Here is a 23,548-nt window from a genome sequence, read left to right on the forward strand (position 1 = left end):
GGGCAGATACATATAAAAGCAGGAACTGATTGCGAACCTGGAGTCTTGCTTGCATGATCAAGTTTGTTTTTTAAACACCAATTTTTTTGCCACATGGAAGGTTTTCCCAAAATCACCGTAGGATTACCGCTGGCCCCCGCCCCACAACCAGATTACTTTCGTAGAAAAATCCGGGTTTTGTGATTTGATTGTCGTGCATGGCGGAAAGTAGAGTGACAAGCACAGGAGAAAGCGTAGATGACTTTGACTACAACTGTAGAATCCCCCCGCACTTGGGGTGGGGGTGGTAAAGGTAGATACTTTTTAAAGTCCAGTAATTTTTTCGCCAGTCCTAAACACACAATCATCGCCATTTTTTCTTTTTACAGAAAGAACAAATCAACGCTTTGACATATAAACGTAATTTACAAGCTCATACAAGGGATTTCCGGAGCATTCATTCTGGGCAAATAAAAACTGAATTGGAAAGTAAAACACATCTCTGTGGCCCGTACGGGGATCGAACCCGCGACCTTGGCGTTATTAGCACCACGCTCTAACCAACTGAGCTAACCGGCCACTTAATAAAAGAGCTCGTTGTACTTTCTTTCTGCTTTTGAAGCAAGCCTAAATTTGAAGACTCGATTTACAAATGAAAGATTATCCATTATATTTCGCAATATACTTCCTTTATTTAAATAAAAGTTGATTTTCACTGTAAAACTAAGCACTGTAAAACTAAGATCACACCTGTTCAGCGAGATCAGAAATCAGAAATGGCACAGAAATACGCTTTTTTGAAATTACCAAAAGCACTATAGAAAAGGAAGAAAAAAATCAGATATAGAGTTAGTAGCCAATACATATTAATACATTCCTGTCAAATGGCCATATTTATATAGCCTTTTATGGAAACTCAGTTCTAGAACTCAGGGTGTTTTTGTTTTGTTTTAAATAATAGCTAGAGCAGAGGGTTAAGGGTGATCAGTGGTCAGTTGATTGATTTTCACAGCTGGAGACACCATGTAAAAGGTGGAACAGAACCACAGCATAACAGGCTCTTTCTAAATATAATGAGCAACCTGCACCTTCGAAAATTGCAGGTGCAACCTGCACCTGCAAAAACAACAGGATGTGTTAGGGAGAATATTTTAAGAATATCTAAAATTTTGAGAATTTTAAGAATATTTTAAGAATATCTAAAGAATATTTTAAGCTTGAAATGTCTCCAGTCATACTTGTATTAACTCCTTCCTATTCAAAGCAGAACGGAGTGGGCTGGAAGGGGCATTTTATAAATAATTATTGTGCAAAAAAACAATAATTGCTAGAGGGATGACAATGGGATATGCTTGGGATACATGAGAACAATTGTCTGGAAATAAATCCGTTTATTAAAATTTCATTAACCCCTTCCCAACCAAAACCCATTTTTAACAAAAAAATAAATTGTAACAACTGTTTCTAAGTCACCAAAGCCAGATTCACACACCATACAAAACTAGGTAACTTCTCAAAACAAAACTGCTCAAAAGTGAGGAGACTGGTAAGAAGGATGTTGAAAGGGAAAGTCAGAAGGGTCAAATCACACCAGAAAGCATGGAACTTATTTAAAACCACAATACTAGAAGCTCAGTTGGAATGTATACCAAGAAGGAGGAAAGGTACCACCAAGTTCAGGAGGACACCAGCATGGCAAAAACAAGTAGAGTCAGAGAAGCTATAAAAGGGAAGCAGACTTCCTTCAGAAAATGGAAGTCCTGTCCAAATGAAGAGAACAGGAAGGAACATACATTCTGACAAAAGAAATGCAAGGAGACAATAAGGGATGCAAAAAGAGAGTTTGAGGAGCATATGTGTCCAGGGGAATAACAAACACTTCTTTAAATATATCAGAAAACCTGCCAGGGAGGCAGTTGGCCCCTTAGATGATGAGGGTGTGAAAGGATTATTAAGGAGGATAATGAGATTGCAGAGAAGCTGAATGAGTTCTTTGCATCTGTCTTCACGGTAGAGGATACTGAACATATACCCTCTCTGGAATTGAGTTTTTCAGGTTTAGTGGCTGAAGAACTGTGCCAATTTGAGGTGACAAGGGTAAATGTTCTAAACTGTCTTGAAAAGCTAAAAATTAACAAATCGCCAGGGCCAGATGGCATCCACCCACGAGTTCTGAAGGAACTCAAATGTGAAATTGCAAATTTCCTAGCAAATATATATATATATATATATATATATATCTTGTCCCTACAATCAGGCTCTGTACCAGAGGACTGGAAAGTAGCCAATAATCAGATTTGTTTAATGTTTTTCACTTAATATTTTAATTGTGTCTTTTTTACCATCTTGTGTTAAAAAATTTGCTGGAAACTGCCTTGGGATTTTTAATGAAAGGTGGTATATAAATTTGACAATAAACAAATACATAAATAAATGTGACTCTGATTTTCAAAAAGAGATCCAGGGGGATCTGGGAAATTACAGGCCAGTCAGCTTAACTTCGGTGCGGGGTAAATTGATAGAAAGCATACTTAAGGACAAAATGGTTAAACAACTCTCTCTCTATATATATAAATTCTCTAAGGCATTCCCATGGCTAATCCCATGCGTAGCAGCTTTCATGAGAGTTTGCAAGCGGAAGCACCGTGGTGATTGGGCAGTGGAGATTCCATATGCAGATAGGGAGGAGTAGCCTGTGGCACCATGGTGATTGGGCAGTGGAGATTCCATATGCAGATAGGGGGGAGGAGCCTGTGATGGTTAAGGTCAGTTCGAATGCAACTGTTACTGGTCAGAAGATGTTCTTGATTGTAGAGGAGAGGAATATATATGATAGTGGTGGGCAGGGGTCTGTGAAGAGAGGGGTTGTCAAGGAGGAAAGAGCCCCTTCAGGAGAAGTAGGCTGCCGTTGTGTGAATTAGATGAAGAAACAACATCTGTTAACTCAGGAAAAGAGAGAGAGAGAAAAGGAAAAAAGAAAGAAGGGAGAGTAAGAAAGACAGAGGGGAAGAGCAAGTGGAGGAGAGAGAAAGAAGGAAGGGTGAGGGACAGGCCTGGGCCTGTCAGCAGCCTGAGGGGAACAAGTGGCCATGGTGGCAGTGGCAGCGAGGAAGGCCCAGGTCAACCGCTGCTGCTGCTGCTGCTGCTGCTGTGTGGAGGAGCAGGAGCAGGGCTCGGGTGAGGGTTGGGAGGTCTCTGGGGATAGGGGGCTGCAGCTGGGCCAATAGCCACCACAATGCTACAGCTGCGACCAAGAGAGGTAAAGGGAATGGAGTAAGGGGATGGAGGAGTGACCAAGAGGGGTGAGGGGGATGGAAGCAACTGAATGGAGGAGCAGGAGCAGGAGTGTGACTCAGGTGAGGATGGAGGTGAGTGGGGCTGTGGCGGGGGTGAAGGGAGCAATCAAGTACAAGTGTGCAGATGCTCTGCGTGGGTTAAGCTAGTATAGAACAAGTTATTCTAGTAAGAACTAATCAGCCAACTTTCCTTTCATTGTCTCTACAACTGGACTAAATTTGGTTCAAATCGAGGTCCACAAGTTAGATCTCTTGTACCTCAAATGTTCATGCATCTGCTATCTAGAATTGTGGTGGGTGACATCATTACAAACTATACCATTGAGGTGTCCCTATGTGTCACTCACTACAACTGTACCCAATTTGGTTCAAATCGGTTAGACAGTCCTCAGGTTAGTGCACTTGTGCTTCAAAAGTTCACACGTCCGCCACCTTGGATTGGGGTGGATGACATCATCACAATCCACACCATTAGGAAATCCCTATGTGTCCATACAGCTGTAGCAAATGGTTCAAATCGGTTAGACTGTCCACAAGTTAGTGCACTGGTGCCTCAAAAGTTTATGTGTCCACCATCTTTAATTGGGTTGGATTACATCGCCACACAGCACACCATTTGGGCATCCCTATGTGTCCCTACAGCTGTAGCAAATTTGGTTCAAATGGGTTAGGCAGTCCACAAATTAGCCCACTTGCACCTCAAAGATTTGTGTGGACGCCATCTTGAATTGGAGTGGATGACATAATCACACACCACGCCATTTGGGCATCCCTATCTGTCCCTACAACTGTAGCAAATTTGGTTCAAATCGGTTGGGTGGTTCACAAGTTAGCCCATTTGCACCTCAAAAGTTTACGCATCCTCCATCTTGGATCGGGGTGGATGACATCATCACAAACTACACTGCTGAGGTGTCCCTATGTGTCCCCACAACTGTATCCGATTTAGTTCATACTGGTCCAGGCGTTGCAAAGTCGATAGCAGAGGGACACACAGACACACGGACCCACACACAGAAAGCCGGGTGATCTCATAAGCCTATTGGAAAGTCAGCTGAAAAGGCCTTGCTGAAGGACGGCCTCTGCAAGGGAAAGTCTTGCCTCACTAACCTTTTGGAGTTATTTGAGAGGTTCAACAGGCATGTGGATAAAGGTGATCCAGTTGACATAATATACTTGGACTTTCAAAAAGCTTTTGATAAAGTTCCCCACCAAAGGCTCTTGAGTAAACTTAGCAGTCATGGAATAAGGGGACAGGTTCTTGTGTGGATCGGTAACTGGTTAAAGGACAGGAAACAGAGAGTAGAAATAAATGGACAGTTTTCACAATATAGGTAGGTAGGAAGTGGGGTCCCCCAGGGATCTGTACTGGAACCAATGCTCTTTAACTTGTTCATAAATGATCTAGAAGTTGGGGTGAGCAGCAAAGTGGGCAAGTTTGCAAATGACACTAAACTATTTAGGGTAGTGAAATCCACAATGGATTGTGAGGAACTCCAAAAAGATCTCTCCAAACTGGGGGAGTGGGCGACAAAATGGCAAATGCGGTTCAGTGTAAGCAAGTGTAAAGTGATGCACACTGGGGCAAAAAAACACAACTTCACATATATATACACTGATGGGATCTGAGCTGTCAGTGACTGACCAGCAGCGAGATCTTGGGGTCGTGGTGGACAGCTCACTGAAAGTGTCGACTCAGTGTGTGGGCTCTGTGAAAAAGGCTAATTCCATGCTAGGAATCATTAGGAAGGGGATTGAAAATAAAAATGCTAATATTATAATGCCCTTATACAAATCTATGGTGCAGCCACATCTGGAGTTCTGCATGTAGCTTTGGTCACAGAATCTTAAGGAGGATATTGTAGAACTGAAAAAGGTGCAGAAGAGAGCAACCAAAACGATCAGGGGACTGGAGCAGCTTCCTTATGAGACTAGGCTACAGCATCTGGGGCTCTTTAGTTTGGAAAAGAGGCAACTATGGGGAGACATGATTGAGGTATATAAAATTATGCATGGAGTGAAGAGGGTGGACAGAGATAAATTTTTCTCCCTCTGTCACAACCCTAGAACCAAGGATCACCCCATGAAACTGAAGGTCAGGAAATTTAGGACTGACAAGAGGAAGTACTTTTTAACATAGTGCATAACTATTCTATGGAATTCTTTGCCATGGGATGTGGTGATGGCCACCAGCTTGGATAGCTTTAAAAGGGGCTTAGACAAATTCATGGTGGACAGGTCTATCAATGGCTACTAGTCTGATGGCTGTGGGCCACTTCTAGCCTCAGAGGCACGATGACTCTCAATACCAGTTGCAGGTGAACAACAGCAAGAGAGAGGGCATGCACATATCTCTTGCCTGTGGGCTCCCCAGAGGCATCTGGTGGGCCACTGTGTGAAACAGGATGCTGGACTAGATGGGTTCATTTTTAATTAGCAAAATAAGACACTTGTACAATGCATACATAAAGCTTTCTTCTGCTCTGATACAATGTGACAGTGGGCCATCTAATCCAAAATTGTCTATCAACTGAGTGAGACTTAATTTCTTGCCATCTATAGACAAGGCTGATGGGCCTTGTGCCTGATCCAGCAGGGCTGTTCTTATGTTGGTGGAGACTGATACAGTGAACCACAACACTTCTATATATAATGCATGTATCAGTACCTGTTTCAGCTGAGAAACAGTTTTATTGAAAAGGGTCTGGAACACAAACTTCCAAGGCATGAAAACCAACCAAATTTAAAAGACCAGATTTATTTATTTATTTATTTATTTATTTTTGCATTTTTATACTGCCTTTCATTAAAAGATAGCCCCAAGGCGGTTTACAAAAGTTAAAAACATACAATAAAAACACAATAAAAACATCATGCTAAAAGTATAAAAACATATAAAAACAGGCATAAAACAATACAACAAATAAAAACACCCAGAAGCAGCAGTAAAAACGATTATGTAAAAGCCTGGGTAAAAAGCTAAGTCTTTACAAGCTTTCTAAAAGCCGCGATGGAGTCCGAGGAACGAATGGCCACTGGGAGAGCATTCCAGAGTCTGGGGGCAGCAACAGAGAAGGCCCTGTCCCGAGTGCACGACAGCCGGGCCTCTCTCATTGTCGGCACCCGGAGCAGGGCCCCCTCAGATGTCCTCGTCAAGTGGGTAGCGACCCTTAGGAGCAGGCGGTCCCTCAAATACCCCGGGCCCAAACCGTTTAGGGCTTTAAAGGTCAAAACCAGCACCTTGAATTGGACCCGGAAACGAACCGGTAGCCAGTGTAGCTCTTTCAAAATGGGGGTGATATGTTCCCAACGGGCAGCTCCAGATAAAACCCTCGCTGCCGCGTTTTGCACTAGCTGCAGTTTCCGGATATTCTTCAAGGGCAGCCCCACGTAGAGTGCGTTACAGTAATCCAGCCGCGACATGACTAAGGCGTGGGTAACTGTGGCCAGATCTGCCTTCTCGAGAAAGGGACGCAGCTGGCGCACCAGCCAAAGCCGTGTGAAGGCACCCCTGGCCACCGCCTCCACCTGAGCTTCCAAAAGCAGAGCCGGGTCCAGTAGTACCCACAAGCTGCTTACTTGCTCCTTCAAGGGGAGTGCAACCCCATCCAGAACCGGTAAAATCTCCTCATCCCGATTGGCTCTCCTACTGACCAACAGTACCTCCGTCTTATCTGGATTCAATCTCAGTTTGTTAGCCCACATCCAACCCATCACGGCCTCCAGCCCCCGATTCAGGACATCCACTGCCTTCCTAGACGAGGAGAGATAGCGCTGAGTGTCATCCGCATATTGGTGACAACTCAGTCCAAATCCCCGGATGACCTCTCCCAGCGGCTTCATGTAGATGTTAAACAGCATGGGGGACAAGACCGAACCCTGCGGGACCCCACAGGCCAATGGCCACGGGGCCGAGCAGTAGTCCCCCAGCACCACCTTCTGGACCCTCCCCTCAAGAAAGGACCGGAACCACTGCAACGCAGTGCCTCCGATTCCCATACTCGAGAGGCGGCCCAGAAGGATACCATGGTCTATGGTATCGAACGACGCCGAGAGGTCCAGCAGAACCAACAGGGACACACTCCCCCTTTCTAGTTCCCGGCGTAGGTCATCCACTAGAGCGACCAAGGCAGTCTCAGTCCCATACCCGGGGCGGAAGCCAGATTGAAAAGGGTCCAGATAATCTGAATTCCAATGCAGGGGAGCAACACAGCGGGGGAGGGAGCATGCTTTCCTCTGTGGGCTTCCCAGAGGCATCTGATTATTATTTTTATTATTGGCCATTATGGGAAACAGGATGTTGTACTAGATATGCCTTGGGCCTGATCCAGCAAGACTCTTATGTCCCTATTTTACCTGGTACATTATTAATTATTATTATTTTTACATGTATATCCCGCTTTTTCTCCAAGGAGCCCAGAGCGGTGTACCACATACTTAAGTTTCTCTTTCACAACAACCCTATGAAGTAGGTTAGGCTGAGAGAGAAGGTGCACAGCTCAGAGCCGTTTGGATGGGGCGGTATATAAATACAGTAAATAAATTCTAAATAAATAAATAAATAAGCCTACGCCGGTTTCTAAGAAAATAAGCCCGTCTGAGTTCAACGGGAGTTTACTCCTAAGTAAGTAAACCAGGATTCACAGCCTTACAGAACACTGTCTAAGCATTTTTACTCAAATCCCACCGCGTGACTTCATTTGGACTTTTGATTGATTAAGTGCCGTCAAGTCGGTGTTAACTCTTAGCGACCACATTGCTAGATTACTCCCAGGTAAATGTGTCTAGGACTGCAGCGTAACACTACAAGCCTAAGCATGCTTACTCGAAAGTAAATCTGACTGAGTCCCAATCAGACTTACTCCCACGTAAAACTGCAGTTTACTGCAGCAGCCTGTTTAGGGCAAAATAGCGCTTCACGGACCACACACAGACCAAGAAACAAGACACACTGCGCATGAGCAGAAGGATCCGGCGAAAAACCAGCTTGCTAAGGAGACAGACTACTGAGGCTGCGCACACAGGGAAGAGGCTAGGTCAGGGCGAGCAGCGAGCCCGTCCTGCGCTTGCGCAGCCGAGAAGCCCGCAGTCATGAAGCCTACCCTGTGGTTCCCGCAGTCAATAGGCGAGGGCGGAGGTTAGGCACTGCGCTTGCGTCGCTCTTTCGCGCGGGCGGGAGGGAGGCATTCGGAGGCTAGCTATTCTAGCCACTGCGTTTGCGCCGCTGCGAGGGCGGGGCGTGGCTGACAAGGTCGTGCCCCCGGGTTGCGGAGCTTGACGCTCTGGGGTTGCCAGGGTGACGGGGATACAACATGGTGCGCTGACAGCTCTGCCGTGGGGAGGGGGGTCTGGAGCGTCTGAGAGGACTCGCGTCCTCGGCCCCCACCCACCCCCTCCCCACCCGGAGGAGACCCGCGGGAAGAGCGAGCGGAGGATGAACAGTAAGGGGTCTGCGGAGATCAGCCCATTGGGTGCGGGTGAGCCGCACCTTCGGGAAGCAGCAGCTGCAGAGCTCGCGAGGGGAAGGAGCGCGGGGAGCGACTGGACTCCCCTTTGGGGAGGGGCTTCTGGTTGCGTGGGTCAGGGGTGACCAACCTGAGCCTCTTCAGCTGCTCTTGGACTGCAACCCCCATCATCCCCGGCTGCATCAAACTGCAACCAAGGATGATGGGTAATTTAGTCCAGTAACTGCTAGAGAGCTTCAAAGCGGCCAGCCTCTTGACTTGGGTGGTTCTTGGGGTGTTTGGGTTTTTTTTTTTTTTGTCTTTTTAAAATTTCATCCCGCTCCTTTAACCTATTTGGTAGGAGAAAAAGTATATCAGAGGGTGTAATGTGGGTAAGGTTGCCAGCTCTGACTGAAGCCATTCCTGGAGATCCACAAGCGCCACCCCTTGACTCCCACCAATTTTAGAAAAATAATAGTCTCAGTGTAACCTTCAAAAGGCAGTAGTTAAGGGCACTATCATAAAAGGTAAAGGACTTGGGGCAGCCCTGTAATTCAAGCACTGGACAGGCTCTGTGCTTTTGAGTGTGAATGGGGAGACTGTGCTCAGAGTACTGTGGAATTTGGCACTTTATTCATTAGTACATTTGACTGCATTCTCAAGGTTTGAATAAAGATTATGAGTAATTCTTAGGCTGCAACAAGTACTCCTCTTCTGTTCAATTATAGGAATTTATTCAGGTTTAATATTCCTGTGATCAAGATGTTTTGCATTTTATCTGATTTTTTGATGGTTTCTCTGTCAGTCGGTTTCTTTCAACTTAGGTATATGTCTACATCTGCCATATTTTCAGTTAATGCACTTGGAGCTTTTTCAGACAGTGCTTTCTGCTCCAGGGAGCGAAGACACTTCAAATAAGATTTGTGGCATTACAGAAGCCGCTCCTCTTCTCTCCTCGCATTCTTTGGTGTATGTTAGCACTGCTTGCTTCTGGGTTTCCCTTCTGGTCAGTAGCTTCCTAGGGCTAGCCAGCAAAACATAGCTTGCTGTCTGAAAATTGGTTTTTCCATTATTTGTATCTGTAGAAGGCAGCTTACTATTTGCATCTCAAAAGCTTGACTGGCAGCTGCTCTCGCTTTATCCAGAAAAAGATTCTGAAATATAGGATTTGTTTTACCCCAGACATAAATCAGGCTAAGATTAAATTCAGAAGGAAAATTCTGAGTTGTTTGTGAAGTGCTACCAAAGATCTCGCACAGATTTTGGCGAGAATCTGGCTGATGCACGAATGCACGCACTCCCTTCCAGCAGAAATTTGAGATAAAAGCCCTGCCTGAAAAAGCTCCTGGTGAAGAAGGCATGGTCTATGAACGATCATGCCATGATAAACATTCAGATTGTAATCCATTCTAAGTGCACACTCTTAAGCCTGATCCTATGTTTAGAAACAGGGCTTTACTCTCACATAAGTGTGCATAAGAATGCAGCCTTACTTGAATGTTGCTGGTCTTGTAGTAGCAAGCATGACTTGTCCCCATAGCTAAGCAGGGTCTGCCCTGGTTGCATCTGAATGGGAGACTTGATGTGTGAGCACTGCAAGATATTCCCCTCAGGGGATGAAGCCCCTCTGAAAAAGCATAAGGTTTCAAGTTCCCTCCCTGGCTTCTCCAAGATAGGGCTGAGAGAGATTCCTGCCTGCAACCTTGGAGAAGCCGCTGCCAGTTTGTGAAGACAATACTGAGCTAGATAGACCAATGCTCTGATTCAGTATATGGCAGTTTCCTATGTTCCTATGAATATAGCTTTCATTGAAATCAGTGGAATTGTCAATGAAAAGGCTTAGAGCACCAATTTCTCAGGATCTTGTTCAGATAGTTTTTCACACACTTGTTTTTATAGTCTAGCTTGAAATCAGAGGGTGTGTGTGTGTATACATACATACATACATACATACATACATAGGGACCTTAGCTAAGTTGTAGAGCACACAGAGAGTCTCTGATTAAATTCCTGGACTCTCTAATTAACATTGGACAAGTTCTCACAACTCACATGACACCAGAAAAACAGGAAAGGGGAAATTTGCGAGGTATGAGTGCTCCCCCATTTCCAGTCCTAAGAACCCAGAAATGTTGGGTGATGTCAGGTTGGCACCATGCCAATCCAACATTTAATGGAGATCAGTAATGTAGGATTTGATTGAGGGATGGCAATCCCCATTAAATGTTGGATTGGCACAGGACCAACCCATGGTCCCAACTCGACAAAATTTTCCAGGTTCTTACAACTGGAAACTGGGAGCACCCATACCTCACCTATCTCCCCTTTCCTGTGGCATTGCATGAGTCATGAGAACTCACCCATTATTTCCAGTGAACGGGCTGAGAATGTTTTTTTAAAAAACCAGAGACCTTAAATAGACAATTCTGGGCTCGGTGTACCAATGCTCTCACTTTTTAAAGTCAGCTTTCTGTGTAGTGCAAAGAGGTATCCAAGTGTTGTGTGACAATAGCTCTTTTGGACTGTGCTATCCGCACCACTTTTGATAGTCTCTAGTTTAACTCGCAAGAATCAACAAAAAGGGGTTAGAGGAGTTGCTTTGTGTTTTGCCCTAAGCGGGGCTGGGGACATCTACAAAATTATGTTTAGAACCATCTTTTGGGACTACTACTACAAATATCTATATACTGCTCTTCAGCATAAGTGCTCCAAGTGGTTTACATAGACAAATAAAAAGATGGCTCCATGTCCCCAAAAGGCTCACAAACTAAAAAGAAATGTTAGGTAGACTCCAGCAATAACTGTTGGAAGGATGCTGAACTTGGGTTGAATAGGGACAGTTGCTCTCCCCCTGCTGAATATCAGAGAATCACTACTTAAAAACATGCCTCTTTGCTTAGTTAGGAGGAGTATCAGAGCACATTTTGTTTTATATCTCTAATAGGTTTTATAATTTTGGAGATGCGGGTAGGGACATTTGTGTTAAACCTGCAGTTTTAACTATGGGTCTTCAAAGGTCCCAGTGCCATATCAATATAATGGAACTGTACAGTTCTACGAGGTCTAGAAAGCTTGAGCAGCCTAAGTATTCCAGCTCAGGAACAATCTGTGCCTTCCCCATTAAGAAGAATGGCGGTAGTACATATAGGAGAGGGGGATGCCTTTCTCCTTCAGTCATAATTGCAGAAAGACAATGTGCCAGATTGTTCCTGCTTCTGACAACTTCCATAATGGGTGCAGAGAAAGAGGTGGCAGAGGAATGAAGGGCACCAGGGACAATGTAGGTGACAATGTAGAAAAATTACATGGAGGGTAGTGGAGATCATGTGGTGACTGTGTGCTACATGCTAAAGATAAGCTTGTGTGCTGCTAAGCGGATGTTTATGATGCCACCTGAACATCCTCTCCGTGGTGGGTCAGTGTGAAGGGGGTGTTTCATGCTAACCAAAATAAAACAAGTACCTTAGAAGGCTTTCAAGGTTCCTTCTAACTCGACCATTTTACATGTGACAGAATCACCATATTAACTCTAGAATCAGCTATGGGACTTTCACACAAACTCCTGTATGAGTGAGCTGCTCTGCTTGCGTGTTCTTCCTGCACTTTCTGTTCTCCATGAAAGGTGACCGTGTTTTAGCATACCGAATGTTCTGAAGGCACACACTGGTCTTATTTCTAAGGAGCTAAGCAGGTCTTAGCCTGGTTTGTGCCTGGATGGGAGACCATCCGGGGGCCCATCTTCTATATACATAATTCTCCTGGGTGTGCCTTGGAATATGCGTCCCAGCACCCAGCTGATTAGCTGGACGGCGGACGCACCTGATTGGCTGAGGCGCACCCAGGAGGATTGCCATGGTGGCGGCAGGCCTGGCCACGGAGGCCAGAGGTGGCGGCGGGCCCAGCCCAGACACGGAGACAAGGCCCAGGAGGGGGAAAGAAGGGGGGGGCAGAAGTGGCGGTGGGGAGGAGAGGTGGCTGGGCCCGGAAGCGGAGACTTGGGCAGAAGGGGGTGGGGAGAGGTGACTGCCGGCCCCAAAGAGCATACAGATGCTCTGTGCGGGGTCGGCTAGTAAAAGTAAAATAAGCATAATCTCGCTATGGAAGTGGGTGGGGGGGAGAGATGTTCCTTGCATAATTCCACAAATACACAGCATATGTTTATGTCATTGTACTACTGCACTACAGTATGATTACAAAGGTGTACAGTTCTGTCCTATGTAGGGGGAAATGTTAAAGGAGATATCCGTTTATCATACTAACAAAACCAAAGTGCTGCTGCTTTGTAAACAGGTTTGTTGCTTAGGTAAATATGGATGTCAAGACCTCTAGGCTCTGCATATTTGAGCTTCAGTCAGCTGCATTGTAAACACACCCACAAAAGGAAGTCTCCTCCAACAGAAATGTGGAAAGAGATCTATACTTTATTTTATTAAATCATGAAGCACCAGAATTATTTGCAAAGAGGCTTATAGATGATCAGCACAATTATGTTGGAAAAAACTTTTCTTTTTCTTTTTTACAGCTTGCTGCAATCTGAAGAAGTTAATTATCATGAGAATTTAGCTAGTAGAGGATTCTAGAAGCAGGTGCTGTAGAGGTGATATGTTTATAAGAAGACAACCAAATTAGAGAGTAGAGAGGCATTTAGTCCTAGACAACATGTTAGAATGGACTGTTATCTCCAGATACTTAACTTCAAAGAAGGATGAAGGATAGCTGGAGGAAAGTGTCAACATGATAGCAAGAGAATCTAGTCAAACACAGAGTTCAGCAAAACACAAGTCTGTTGTGTTATGCTGCATTTAAGACGATTCACCCTTTTAAAAAAAGAGTAGTATCTGTATTTACTAGGGGTGGTGGTGGTGGTGGTGGTGTCCACACTAAATTCAAATGTCAAATAATTTGGGGGGAAATCTAGTCTTTGATTGCGGTAATCTGACTGCACCACTCAGATTGGCCCCCATGTCAGGGCTGAAGTCTGAGGGGAAAGGCTTTAACACTCTGCTGTAGCCTCTGTCCAGATCTGTATACCCTGGAAAAAAAATCCTACTGGCATCAATGGAAGAATGTTTTCCAGGTTACTGTAAACTGCAGCTTCGGCAGGGAGGAGAGGGAAGAACTTGGACCTGGACTATGGCCGAGTAGAAAGTTAAAAAGCCCCCCCCACACACACACCCCACTGCGAATCCACATGGGGATTGTTTAAAAAGAAATAAGCACATCATCATTAAGTGTGTGATTACGTTGTAGTCTGACTCTCAGAACAAGAGATCAACACACAGCTAATAGTCCTCCTAGTGCATACCTGAGGCCAACCCAGGCGTTACCATGGGCTGCATTTGACACTTGTGGCAGACACTCCTTGGTATGTGCACAATGTCACAAGGAGAAAACTCAAGTTATATTATTTCAGAGTGCTAGGAATCACAGAGCAGCGGTTACTCAGTTCACATGCCACACTGACAGGAGGATTTTCTCAAGTGAAAAACAGCCCCATCTAACAACTGAACTGGACCACTACCGTGTTTGAATTCAGGGCATTATTTCTACGTGTTCTCTGAAACATTTCTGCCCATCCTTTAAGATCATCTTCAGAGGCTCTCCTCTGAGTGCTTCCCCCACTGCCTACAGTGGTACAACAGGTGGCAACAAGTGATCGAGCCTTTTTGGTAGTGGCCCCTTGTCTATGGAATACCCTCACTAGAGAGCCCTGTCTGATGTCTTCCTTTTATGCATTTAGGCATCAAGCAAAAGCTTTCCTCTTCCAGCAAGCTTTTAATTTCTAATTGCCAATTCTCTTGCCACCAGCTTACTGCCAGTTTTAATTATTTTAGAGTTGGTTTTTATTCTTGTTTTTTCTGTTTTAGATTTTGGTTTCAATAATTTTTTTGTAAACCACTTTCGAGGACTGTCAACTGAGCAGTATATAAATATAATAAATAAACGGGTGTGTGGAAGAATTTAGACTTTTGAATTCTAAGGTGGCATTTAACATTTATCATCCCCTAAACTGCAGCGGAAGACAATGACTATTTTACATGTGACCCAAGGATGATCTGAAATGCAGTTAATCAGTGAAAAGCCCTCGGGAGTTATTGCCCCATCAGACATGTAAATTTTTTACACAGCATGTAATTTTTCACAGTTATCATTAATAAGAATTGTACTGTACTTGCAGAATCCCTTTGCAGTGGCTCAGAGGGATTAATCTTTGTTTTTAACATGTAAAAGTAATAATCAGCAAGCTGGTTAGAAGGGCTCAGTTTGTCAGATTTCTGGATGGGAAACAGATGTCAGATGTGCCATTTGAATCAAAAGCAAGCTGTATCTATGAACATGTCTTTCAAAGCAGAATTTGATCAAAAGGACTAAGTTTAATTAAATGCTTGTCATCTATACTAAAACCTAGGTGTGTTTTTTTAAAATTTGATCTTTTTTAGAATACAAAACAATTGGTAAAATTGGTGAGGGAACATTTTCTGATGTTCTGAAGATACAAAGTCTAAAAGATGGACGATATTATGCATGTAAACAAATGAAACAGCATTTTGAAAGGTAGGTCCAGTAGTATTTTCTTCTCCCCCCACCAGCACGCTTAACCCCAGTATCTAAACATTTTGCTTAATCCTTATCAAAATTTGACTTTAAAAATCAAATTCTGATTAAAAATGCAATTAAAAAACCTGTGGATGTCTTCAGAGAGGAAGAATAACCCCACAGGGGTGTAGCTGGGGGAGAGGGGGCCCGTGTTCATCACTCTCTCTGGCGGCCCCCCAGAGTGAGGGAGATAATGAAGGAAATAGGGATGGATGGATCTGGAGGGCCCTTGGGAGCTGGGGGCCCGTGTTCTTTGAACCCTTTCGCTCAATTATAGCTATGCCCCTGCCACAACCACTTCATGATTTGACAACAGACTTTATTACCAGCATGAGTATCCAAGCTTGTCCCTCTTGATCCAGGTGAGCAACCAACATAGTTGCAAGAGCCATCTGAGCAAGAAAGCCTAAGGAGCCCAGGAGCCAGGGTTGACATGCATCTTACATATCCAGGGACCTGGTACGAAGGGCCACATGGAAAGCTTCATGTGCAAACCAAGGCCTTTTGGACTCTTCTTCCAGAAGCAGCCTCTGTGCCACCCCACAAACCACTTTGACAACTTAGGAGAACTTCATAAGAGGTCTCTAATGCAGCATTACAAGCTGTTGCCAGAAGAGGAAACCATGAGAAATCTCAATGCACATATGCAAGCCTGCAAGACTTGTGCCTTGGAAGGCTTTATGAATTACAGCCTATGGGCGACATCCAGACCTTTAGCACAGTGGTACACACCAACAGCAGAAGCTCCTTCCATGAGCAGTAGAAGAGTTATACTCATTTTATGTATTTATGTATTTATTTATATCTATGTAAACCACTTTGGAACTTTTGGTTGAAAAGTGGTATATAATTATTCATGGTATTTGTTGTATATTTGTCGTATACGCATGCAAAGGGCCTTGCCGAAGGGGTTCCTGTGCGAGTGGGATTATCCTAGTCACAGAAGGAGCTTCTGCCAACAGTGCACCCCTGTGCTAAAGTTCTGGTTGCTACCTACTTCCTGCTTGATCTAGTCCATAGACTACACACAGCAAGAAAGTGAAAATAGTGTTTATTCTTTGGGGAGCAGCCAGGGGGATGCTTACTCAGAATTACAACCTAAATGTTGCAGCCTAACTGTTTTTTTTTTACTTTTTAAACTGCATTTTAGTATCGACCGTGTGAACAACCTCAGAGAAATACAAGCATTAAGGCGACTGAATCCACACCCAAATATCCTTACGTTGCATGAAGTGATTTAGTAAGTGCTAAATGGTTTCTTTCCATACCCCAAGCATTTTTCACTGGTCTTTAGAAGAGTTAATCAGATGTGTTTAATCGCGCTTTAGTTAAGAATTAAATTCACAATTGTAATCAAGGATTTGAGGCAACAGCCCTACATTTTTCTGTTGTATGATGAAACACTGCTTTTTCGTGCACCTCTGCTCCCAGGATGTTAAGTACCACCCCTTCTGCTCAGAGTGGGGATGCTTGGGCTACTAATCCTTTAGCTTCTAAGGTTTGAGTGTTGCACACCAGTATCACTAGTGATTTCAGCATTTTCCATTGATGGTGTGACTATTGGGGATCTATGTTTTAAATATTATAGTGACTTTATTCTTTAGTTGATGATTTCTGATTTTATTTTATATCAAAATGGCAATTCCAACAGTACTTTAAAAATTAAATTTGGAATTTAAAGAACTGAAGCAATTAAGGAGCATTGCATCTATTACATTGGAAGACTACTTTATGCCATTTGCCAAACAAAGGCTACATTCAGTCCACCTCCATGTTCTAACTACATTAAATGTCCTATGCAATCAAAAAGTAACCCTTCAGGCTGCTCATGAGTTCAGAATTTTTGCCAGAAACTTAAATTACTGTTATACTTATTGGTAAGGATTTTACCTGGTATGCTATCTACAGTCCCTACCCTTAGCCACCACTCCTGAACTTCAAAATGTGGCTCTAAAACCAGTTTTTGCTCCAAAAAAGAGGAATGTTTGAGCAAACCTTTGTCATATTACTGGGAAATTGGCTTTCCTATGAGGCAAATGCATACTACAGTAGTAGAACACACACCTAATATACAAAAGGTCCTGTGTTCAATCTCTAGCATCACTAGTGGAAGTGTCCTGGATTTTTAGTGTTTATTGAGGCATATAGATGGGGCTTTGTTTTATAGCTGCTTCCCTCACACACACAAGGAAATCTTATGTGGATTTAACTAATGGTTGATTCAGCAAAAACTCCATTTCCCCTTTCTCCTTTCCCTCCCCTTTTCCTTTCTGACTCCTCCCCCACAATCTCTACAGGATCCCCCATGGGACAAATGTCCAAAACAAACAAACTGCAAAAGATAATCCAATAGGATACAACACATCCCTCCCCTTTATGACAACCAAAAATTGATTTAAAATCTAGTGACAAAGTCTTGAAGTCTCTTAGGTGGTCTCCTGTCATGCACACTTCCCCTAAGTCTTGGGTTCTCTGGCACAGGAGCTGTTTGATCTTCTGGTACCGAGGATTGTCCATCACTTTCATCAGCCTCATTTGCAAGGTCAAAACTGTAGGCAAGATCAAATTCAGCTCCTCTCTTGAGATCAGTCTCCCTTACCTCTTGTCTCATAGTATGCATGCTGGAAAGTTGCGAACTGTTCATTTTCTTTCCATCATCCAATAGGACAGAATCTTCTCAAATTTAAATGATTTGTTTTGGTCCAGAATATGAGAAACATCTTTTTCTCACTTTTAAAGTTTCCTGTACTCAAACAAAATCCTCCACTTGAAATGCTTGCTGTTTCACACCCCATTTCTGATCCACATACAATTTATATTTTTGTTGCTTCTCCCTTACCCAATCATGACTCTCTGCATCCTCAGGGTGAGATGGCATGAAAAGCCCTATCAGTTGTTGCCACTGCAATTGGGTAAGTTTGGCAGTAGTTTAGCATCCTCTCAGTAATTCAAAAGGTAATTTTCCTGTAGTGGAATGAGGACTAGTTTGAAAAGCAAGTTGCATTTCACAGATTGCCTCTTTCCAGGGTTATTGTTGCATAGTAGCTAGTTCTAAATTTTATTTCACTCATTATTCTTACCGTAGTTCATTCTTTCCACTAAGTCATTCCCTTGAGGATGGTACAAAGAAATAGTCTTGTGTTTTAACCCATGGTTATGCAAGTATTATTCCATTTCAAATGAGGTAAGCTGTGTCCTATTGTCAGTCACTAGTTCTTTAGGAAAACCTCCCCTTGCAAAAACTTCAGCCATGAACTGGATCACCTTGTTTGTAGTAACGTTGTCAGCAAATGAATCTCCTGGCCACCTGAAATAGTAATCTACCATCACTATAACAAATCTTTGTTGGTTGGTTATTAAAAGGCCCCATTATATCCAGAGCATTTCCCCCCCCCAGGGACCATTGGGATACTCTACTGGAGTCAAGGGGGGGTGGTAAAAATCATCTGCGATTTGTCAGATATAGCATAAGCCATACAGTGCCGGATTACACTTTCAATGTGTTTTTCCATACCTAGCCACCAGAAACGTTCTCTGATTCGCCTTTGAGTCAAGCTCATGCCTAGGTGGCCTGCATGGGCAATTTTGATCACTTTTGCTTGTAAAGAGCTTGGCACCATCAAACGATCAGTCCTCAGTACTCACTCATTGAGAAGGGACAACTAATTTGTTCTGTGCGTGTACGTTTGAAGATGTTAAGATACCTTGTTTTTGCATGGTTATCCATTAGTTATGTAAAGTTTAAGTTCAGTAAGCACTTGAGTAGCACTGTGGGCTGCTTTCCATCCAGAAGACGTGATCACTCCATGAGTGGATGATGCTATTTGCAGAGTTAGTATTTCTTCATCCACATCTTCTGGTATCTCCTCTTGGTCTGGAAGTGGAAGTTGAGGTAAACAATCTACAGTTGTACTCCGAAGAACTAGAAGATATTCCTCCTGGAAATCCAAATCCAGAAGTCTGGTGATCAATTTGGCTATTCTTGGGGTTGCTCAACTTGATCCCCGAGTGGTAAATAGAGCAGATAGGAAGACTGTAAAATGAATTTTCTACTCCACAAGTAAGTCCTAAAGTGCCTCATCTCCCAGAAACATGCTAGAGCTTCTCTTCCAGTGAAAGAATACATCTTATCTGAAACTGAGCATTCTGGAAGCAAAGGCAACTGTCCCCTTTTTGCTGGGTGAAGACAGCATTCAAACCATATTCAGAAGTGTCAGTGGTTACAATAGTGCGCCTGTTGGTGTCAAAAGAAGCGAGAGCAGGGCTTTCAACAATAGCTGATTTGATAGTCTGAAAATTAGCTTTGCAGGATGCATCCCAGTTAAATGCTACATTCTTTTTTAAAAAGAAGACACAACGGAATAACTTTTGAGGCAAACTGTCTAACAAATTTAGAGTAATACAGAGTCCTAAAAATGACCAAAGTGCATCCTTGTTGTGTGGCTCTTGTGCTTCCTAAATAGCTTCCACCAAGTCGATTTTGGGATGTACACCACTCTGAGATATTCCAAGTACATCATTGAATGTGTGCAAAACTGACATTTCTTGCAGAGATAGTAAATCCTTGTTGTCAGTTTTCTTAAGACTTCTGTCAGTTTAGCATCATGCTTCTTAATGGTTTTGCCATACACTACAAGGTCTTCCTGAAAGTGATGCCATCCATAGTCCCAAACACTGCATGCCTCATTTGTCGAAATAGGGAAGCTGCAGAGGCTAATCCAAAGGGCAGTCTTTTGTATTGAAAAAGACCCTCTGGGGTAATGAAGGCTGTGTATTTGCAAGAACTTTTGAGCAGAGGCATTTGACTGAAGGCAAGTCCAAAGTTGTGAACACCAAGCCCCCTTTCGAAGTAAGCAGCATTTCATTGATACTGAGTAATAGATGGCAATCCATTACCATGTTGGAGCTCACATCTCTTAAATCAAGCACATTCAAAGTAGACCATTTGATTTCTGCACAAGAACAATGGGAGAGATCCATTCTGATGAATCAACAGGTTCTATGACATCAGCATGCTGTAGTCTTAAGAGCCTCTTTCTAAGTGGTTGGCACAATGCTATAGGTACATTCCTCATTTTGTGTTGTACAGGTATTGCATTTGCTTTCATCTGAATTTTATGTTTGAAATGTATGGCAGTGCCAGGAGCATCAGCAAAAAGGTCAGAGAAACCAGCAATCATATCAGCATATGGATGCTCCATCATCTGTAATACAGGTTCCATGTTATTTGGGTCTAACACTATCCGTAGATCTTTCTGATATTTCCAACTCAATATTGAGACTCCTTTTTGTGACACATACATTTTCCCTCCTGCAGTACATCCTTTGTATTCCAGGACAGCAGTGAGTATCCATTTATGGCAATAGAGGGACCTCCAGATCCTCATGGGTGCATGTCTGAAGGCTGCATGTGCAGATCAGATGTAGTGAGGAGTTTCTTGTAAAGTAAATGGGAAATGATAGTGTGTGGAGACCCAGAATCAGCCAGCATCCGCACTTCATGGCCATTAAATTTAACTTGACAATATGGAGAAGCAGGCTCTGACTCTGTCACACTTAAAATGCTGCCAGGAAGTAGTTCAGCTACCTCATCCTTATCATATGGTGAATCAGTAATGGAGTGGACAGCATAATTGCAAACCTTAGCAAAGTGCCCCCTTTTTTGCATCTGTTGCAAGTGACCTTCCATGCAGGACAGTGAGCAAAATTGACTTTGTGGGCAGAGTCTCCGCATCGGTAGCAGTAGTAGCTCCTCCTTTCTTATGCTGCCACCTTCTGGGGAAGTACCGTATGAGAAGATTGGGTTTGGAAGGATTTAGACTGAACAGCCTGGATTTCAGGAGGTTGGATTTGGGGTACCAAAGAGAGCGATTTGGCACAGTGAAGAGCATTTTCCACCTCCCTAGCCATTTCTATAACTTTATCCAAGGTATGTTTCTTCTCCAATAGCAGTTTTTCACGCAGTTTGTTTTCATAACAATCTGATCCCTGATTGGTCAGTAAAGCTGGCAAACTCACAGGTTACACTTAAGGTACGCAATGCTGTGATATACTGATTGATAGATTCACCAGGCATTTGGGACCTAGAATTGAACTTGTAATGTTCAGCAATCACATTCAAAGTAGGGTGAAAATGATCATCTAAGGCTTGAAGAGCAGCTTCCTAAGAACTGGCATCAGAAGCGCACTTACCCTGGACCTTGGGGCCCCAGCCCATGGCCACCAAAGCCCGGTGGGGGGGGGGCTTCCTGCCACTGCCACAAGCCATTATGTTTGCCGCTGCCACAAGGCCGAACCACTGACATTCTAGCCGCCATGTGTGTGGGTGGCGGGGTGTGTGTGTGTGAGGTGAGCAGGCCTCCCCACCCATGATGGCAGCAGGCAAAGCAGGAGTGGCCACTGAGCCTGACTGTCCAGCTCAGCGGCCTCCAAGAACTGTGAGGCATTCTGGTGCGCCTGGGCAGATAGAATAGAGAGCTGCAAGCCCATGATGTCACAAGCTTGCAACACTCTGTTCTAACTGTGCAGGTGCACCAGAGCAGCTTGCAGTTCTCGGAGGCCTCTGAGCCGTACAGTCAGGCTCAGCGGCCGCTCCTGCTCCACCTGCACCAGGGGGGAGGCCTGTTCACCTCACCCCTCACCCATGCACATGGTGGTTAGAGTATTGGCAGTTCCGGCTCTCGGCAGCGGTGGAAAGGAGGGCTTGTGGCGGGCCTCACGATGGGGCGGTCCAGGGTGCCTAAGTGTGCCACTGATTGACATCCCCTTCCAAGGTGGCAGGATGGGCAAATGATTAGATATACTCTGGCCTTCAGGGCCCAGGCAGTGAAGCAAAATAGCCTTTTGCTCAGCTGGAGTAAAATCAGGGCTCTGTATCGTGAGGTGGCAATTGTAGAAATAGGGCCTCCGTTGTTTCTAGGGAAGAGCAGCTTCTGCTGAGGTGGATCAGAAAAAAGGTGGCGGTGAGATCTGAGCCATGCTGCTGTGGACATCCTTTGATCAATGAGGAAAAGGTACCTTCAGGGGCTGTGCTGGTCAGGAAGCTGGAGAAACAGTCAGCAGCAGCAATTCAGGACTGCAGGACTGCAGTGATGCAAGGAAGTCGCAGGCACAGTCACACGCTTTGCAGGCTCACACGCTTAGCTAGTTCAAAATCTCATCGCCAAATGTTTTATAGCTGCTTCCCTGATACACACAAGTAAATCTTAAGCGGATTTAACTAAAAGGTTTATTCAGCAACCGCTCCACTTTCTCCTTCCCTTCCCTTTTCCTTTCTGACTCCTCCCCCACTCTCTGTACAGAATCCCCAATGGGACAAATGTCCAAATAAGCAAACTGCAAGTTAGATTGGATCCAACAGGCTTCTTGACTCCTTTTATGAGTGTTCTTTTCTGTTTTCTTGCTTTTTTGGGTTTTATTTCACATGAACTGAAACACTTATCAAGGCTGATTTTAAAAAAAAAACCCTGAAAATATGAAAACTATTGCAGAATTAATACACTTCCAGTCCCATGATTACACAGATTAGTTTTCTTCTTGGAGAGCAGCTTTCTGCCATGTAGGTAATTTTTTAAATTTTTTTACTTTTAGTGACAAGAAAGCTGGTGCGGTTGCATTAATATGTGAACTTATGGACATGAACGTTTATGAACTGATCAAAGGTATGTAGAGTATAGCAATGGTAAAAGTCTTCTCTTTAGAAACTGCTTACCTGTTTATGGAAAAAATCAGGTCTGGCTGAAAATGATGAGGATATTATTAAAAAAAATTGAACATCAATGTTGCATCCTAGTGGTTGCAGAAAAGCTTTCTGCAGGCATTCATAGTACTTTTGTTGTTGTTGTTACAAGTACCTGTGGTTTCCTTCCTAGTACATGAAAACAAAGATAGATTTGGGAGTTCAGAGGAGAAATTTCTATATATTATGACTGACGAAAAATGCTTGTCTAAAGGTACAGGGAAACCTTGTTATCTTAGGAGAAAGACACCCCAACCTCTGCATACGCAGCGGGGGCAGGGGGGCGGGAGAAAACACATCAGCCTTGCATATCTGTGGTTCGGGGGTGGCCAGAAATGACCGCAGAGGTCATTTTTGGATGCTTTTTTTGTTTCTCGGATTCTCAAAATGGTTCCATTTAAGGATGAAAGAAAAAAACCCAGCGATTTCCCGCCGATTTGGGGGCATTCTGGGGCTCAGTGCAACTCGGGGGGAGCAGGAAAGCATTTAAGGAG

At 43.9% G+C, this 23,548-nt stretch overlaps 1 protein-coding gene and 1 non-coding gene across 18 annotated transcripts in view; one reads left to right on the forward strand and one right to left on the reverse strand.

Moving 5' to 3' along the window:
- Positions 1–484: 484 nt before the first annotated feature.
- TRNAI-AAU (transfer RNA isoleucine (anticodon AAU)) lies at positions 485–558 on the reverse strand. Its single transcript has one exon. It is a non-coding gene; the product is annotated as a tRNA-Ile (tRNA).
- Positions 559–8,300: 7,742 nt separating this feature from the next.
- The window catches only part of MOK (MOK protein kinase), a 31,709-nt gene continuing 16,461 nt past the window's right edge, over positions 8,301–23,548 (forward strand). For 6 of the 17 annotated variants that reach the window (XR_008317418.1, XR_008317416.1, XM_053301313.1 and 3 more), the window contains exons 1-4: positions 8,304–8,412; positions 15,160–15,274; positions 16,467–16,556; positions 22,907–22,977. Coding sequence is in view for 14 of the 17 variants with exons in the window: in XM_053301313.1 (XP_053157288.1) it covers positions 8,367–8,412; positions 15,160–15,274; positions 16,467–16,556; positions 22,907–22,977 (322 nt within the window). In the remaining 3 variants the exon portion in view is untranslated. Of the gene's footprint in view, positions 8,413–8,456; positions 8,753–9,050; positions 9,247–15,159; positions 15,275–16,466; positions 16,557–22,235; positions 22,330–22,906; positions 22,978–23,548 lie in introns of those variants that run through there. The other 11 variants (XR_008317419.1, XM_053301304.1, XM_053301395.1 and 8 more) reach the window with 8 other exon arrangements.

This window comes from Hemicordylus capensis, chromosome 1 (genome assembly GCF_027244095.1).
Source record: "Hemicordylus capensis ecotype Gifberg chromosome 1, rHemCap1.1.pri, whole genome shotgun sequence".
Classification (NCBI taxonomy): Eukaryota; Metazoa; Chordata; class Lepidosauria; order Squamata; family Cordylidae; genus Hemicordylus; species Hemicordylus capensis.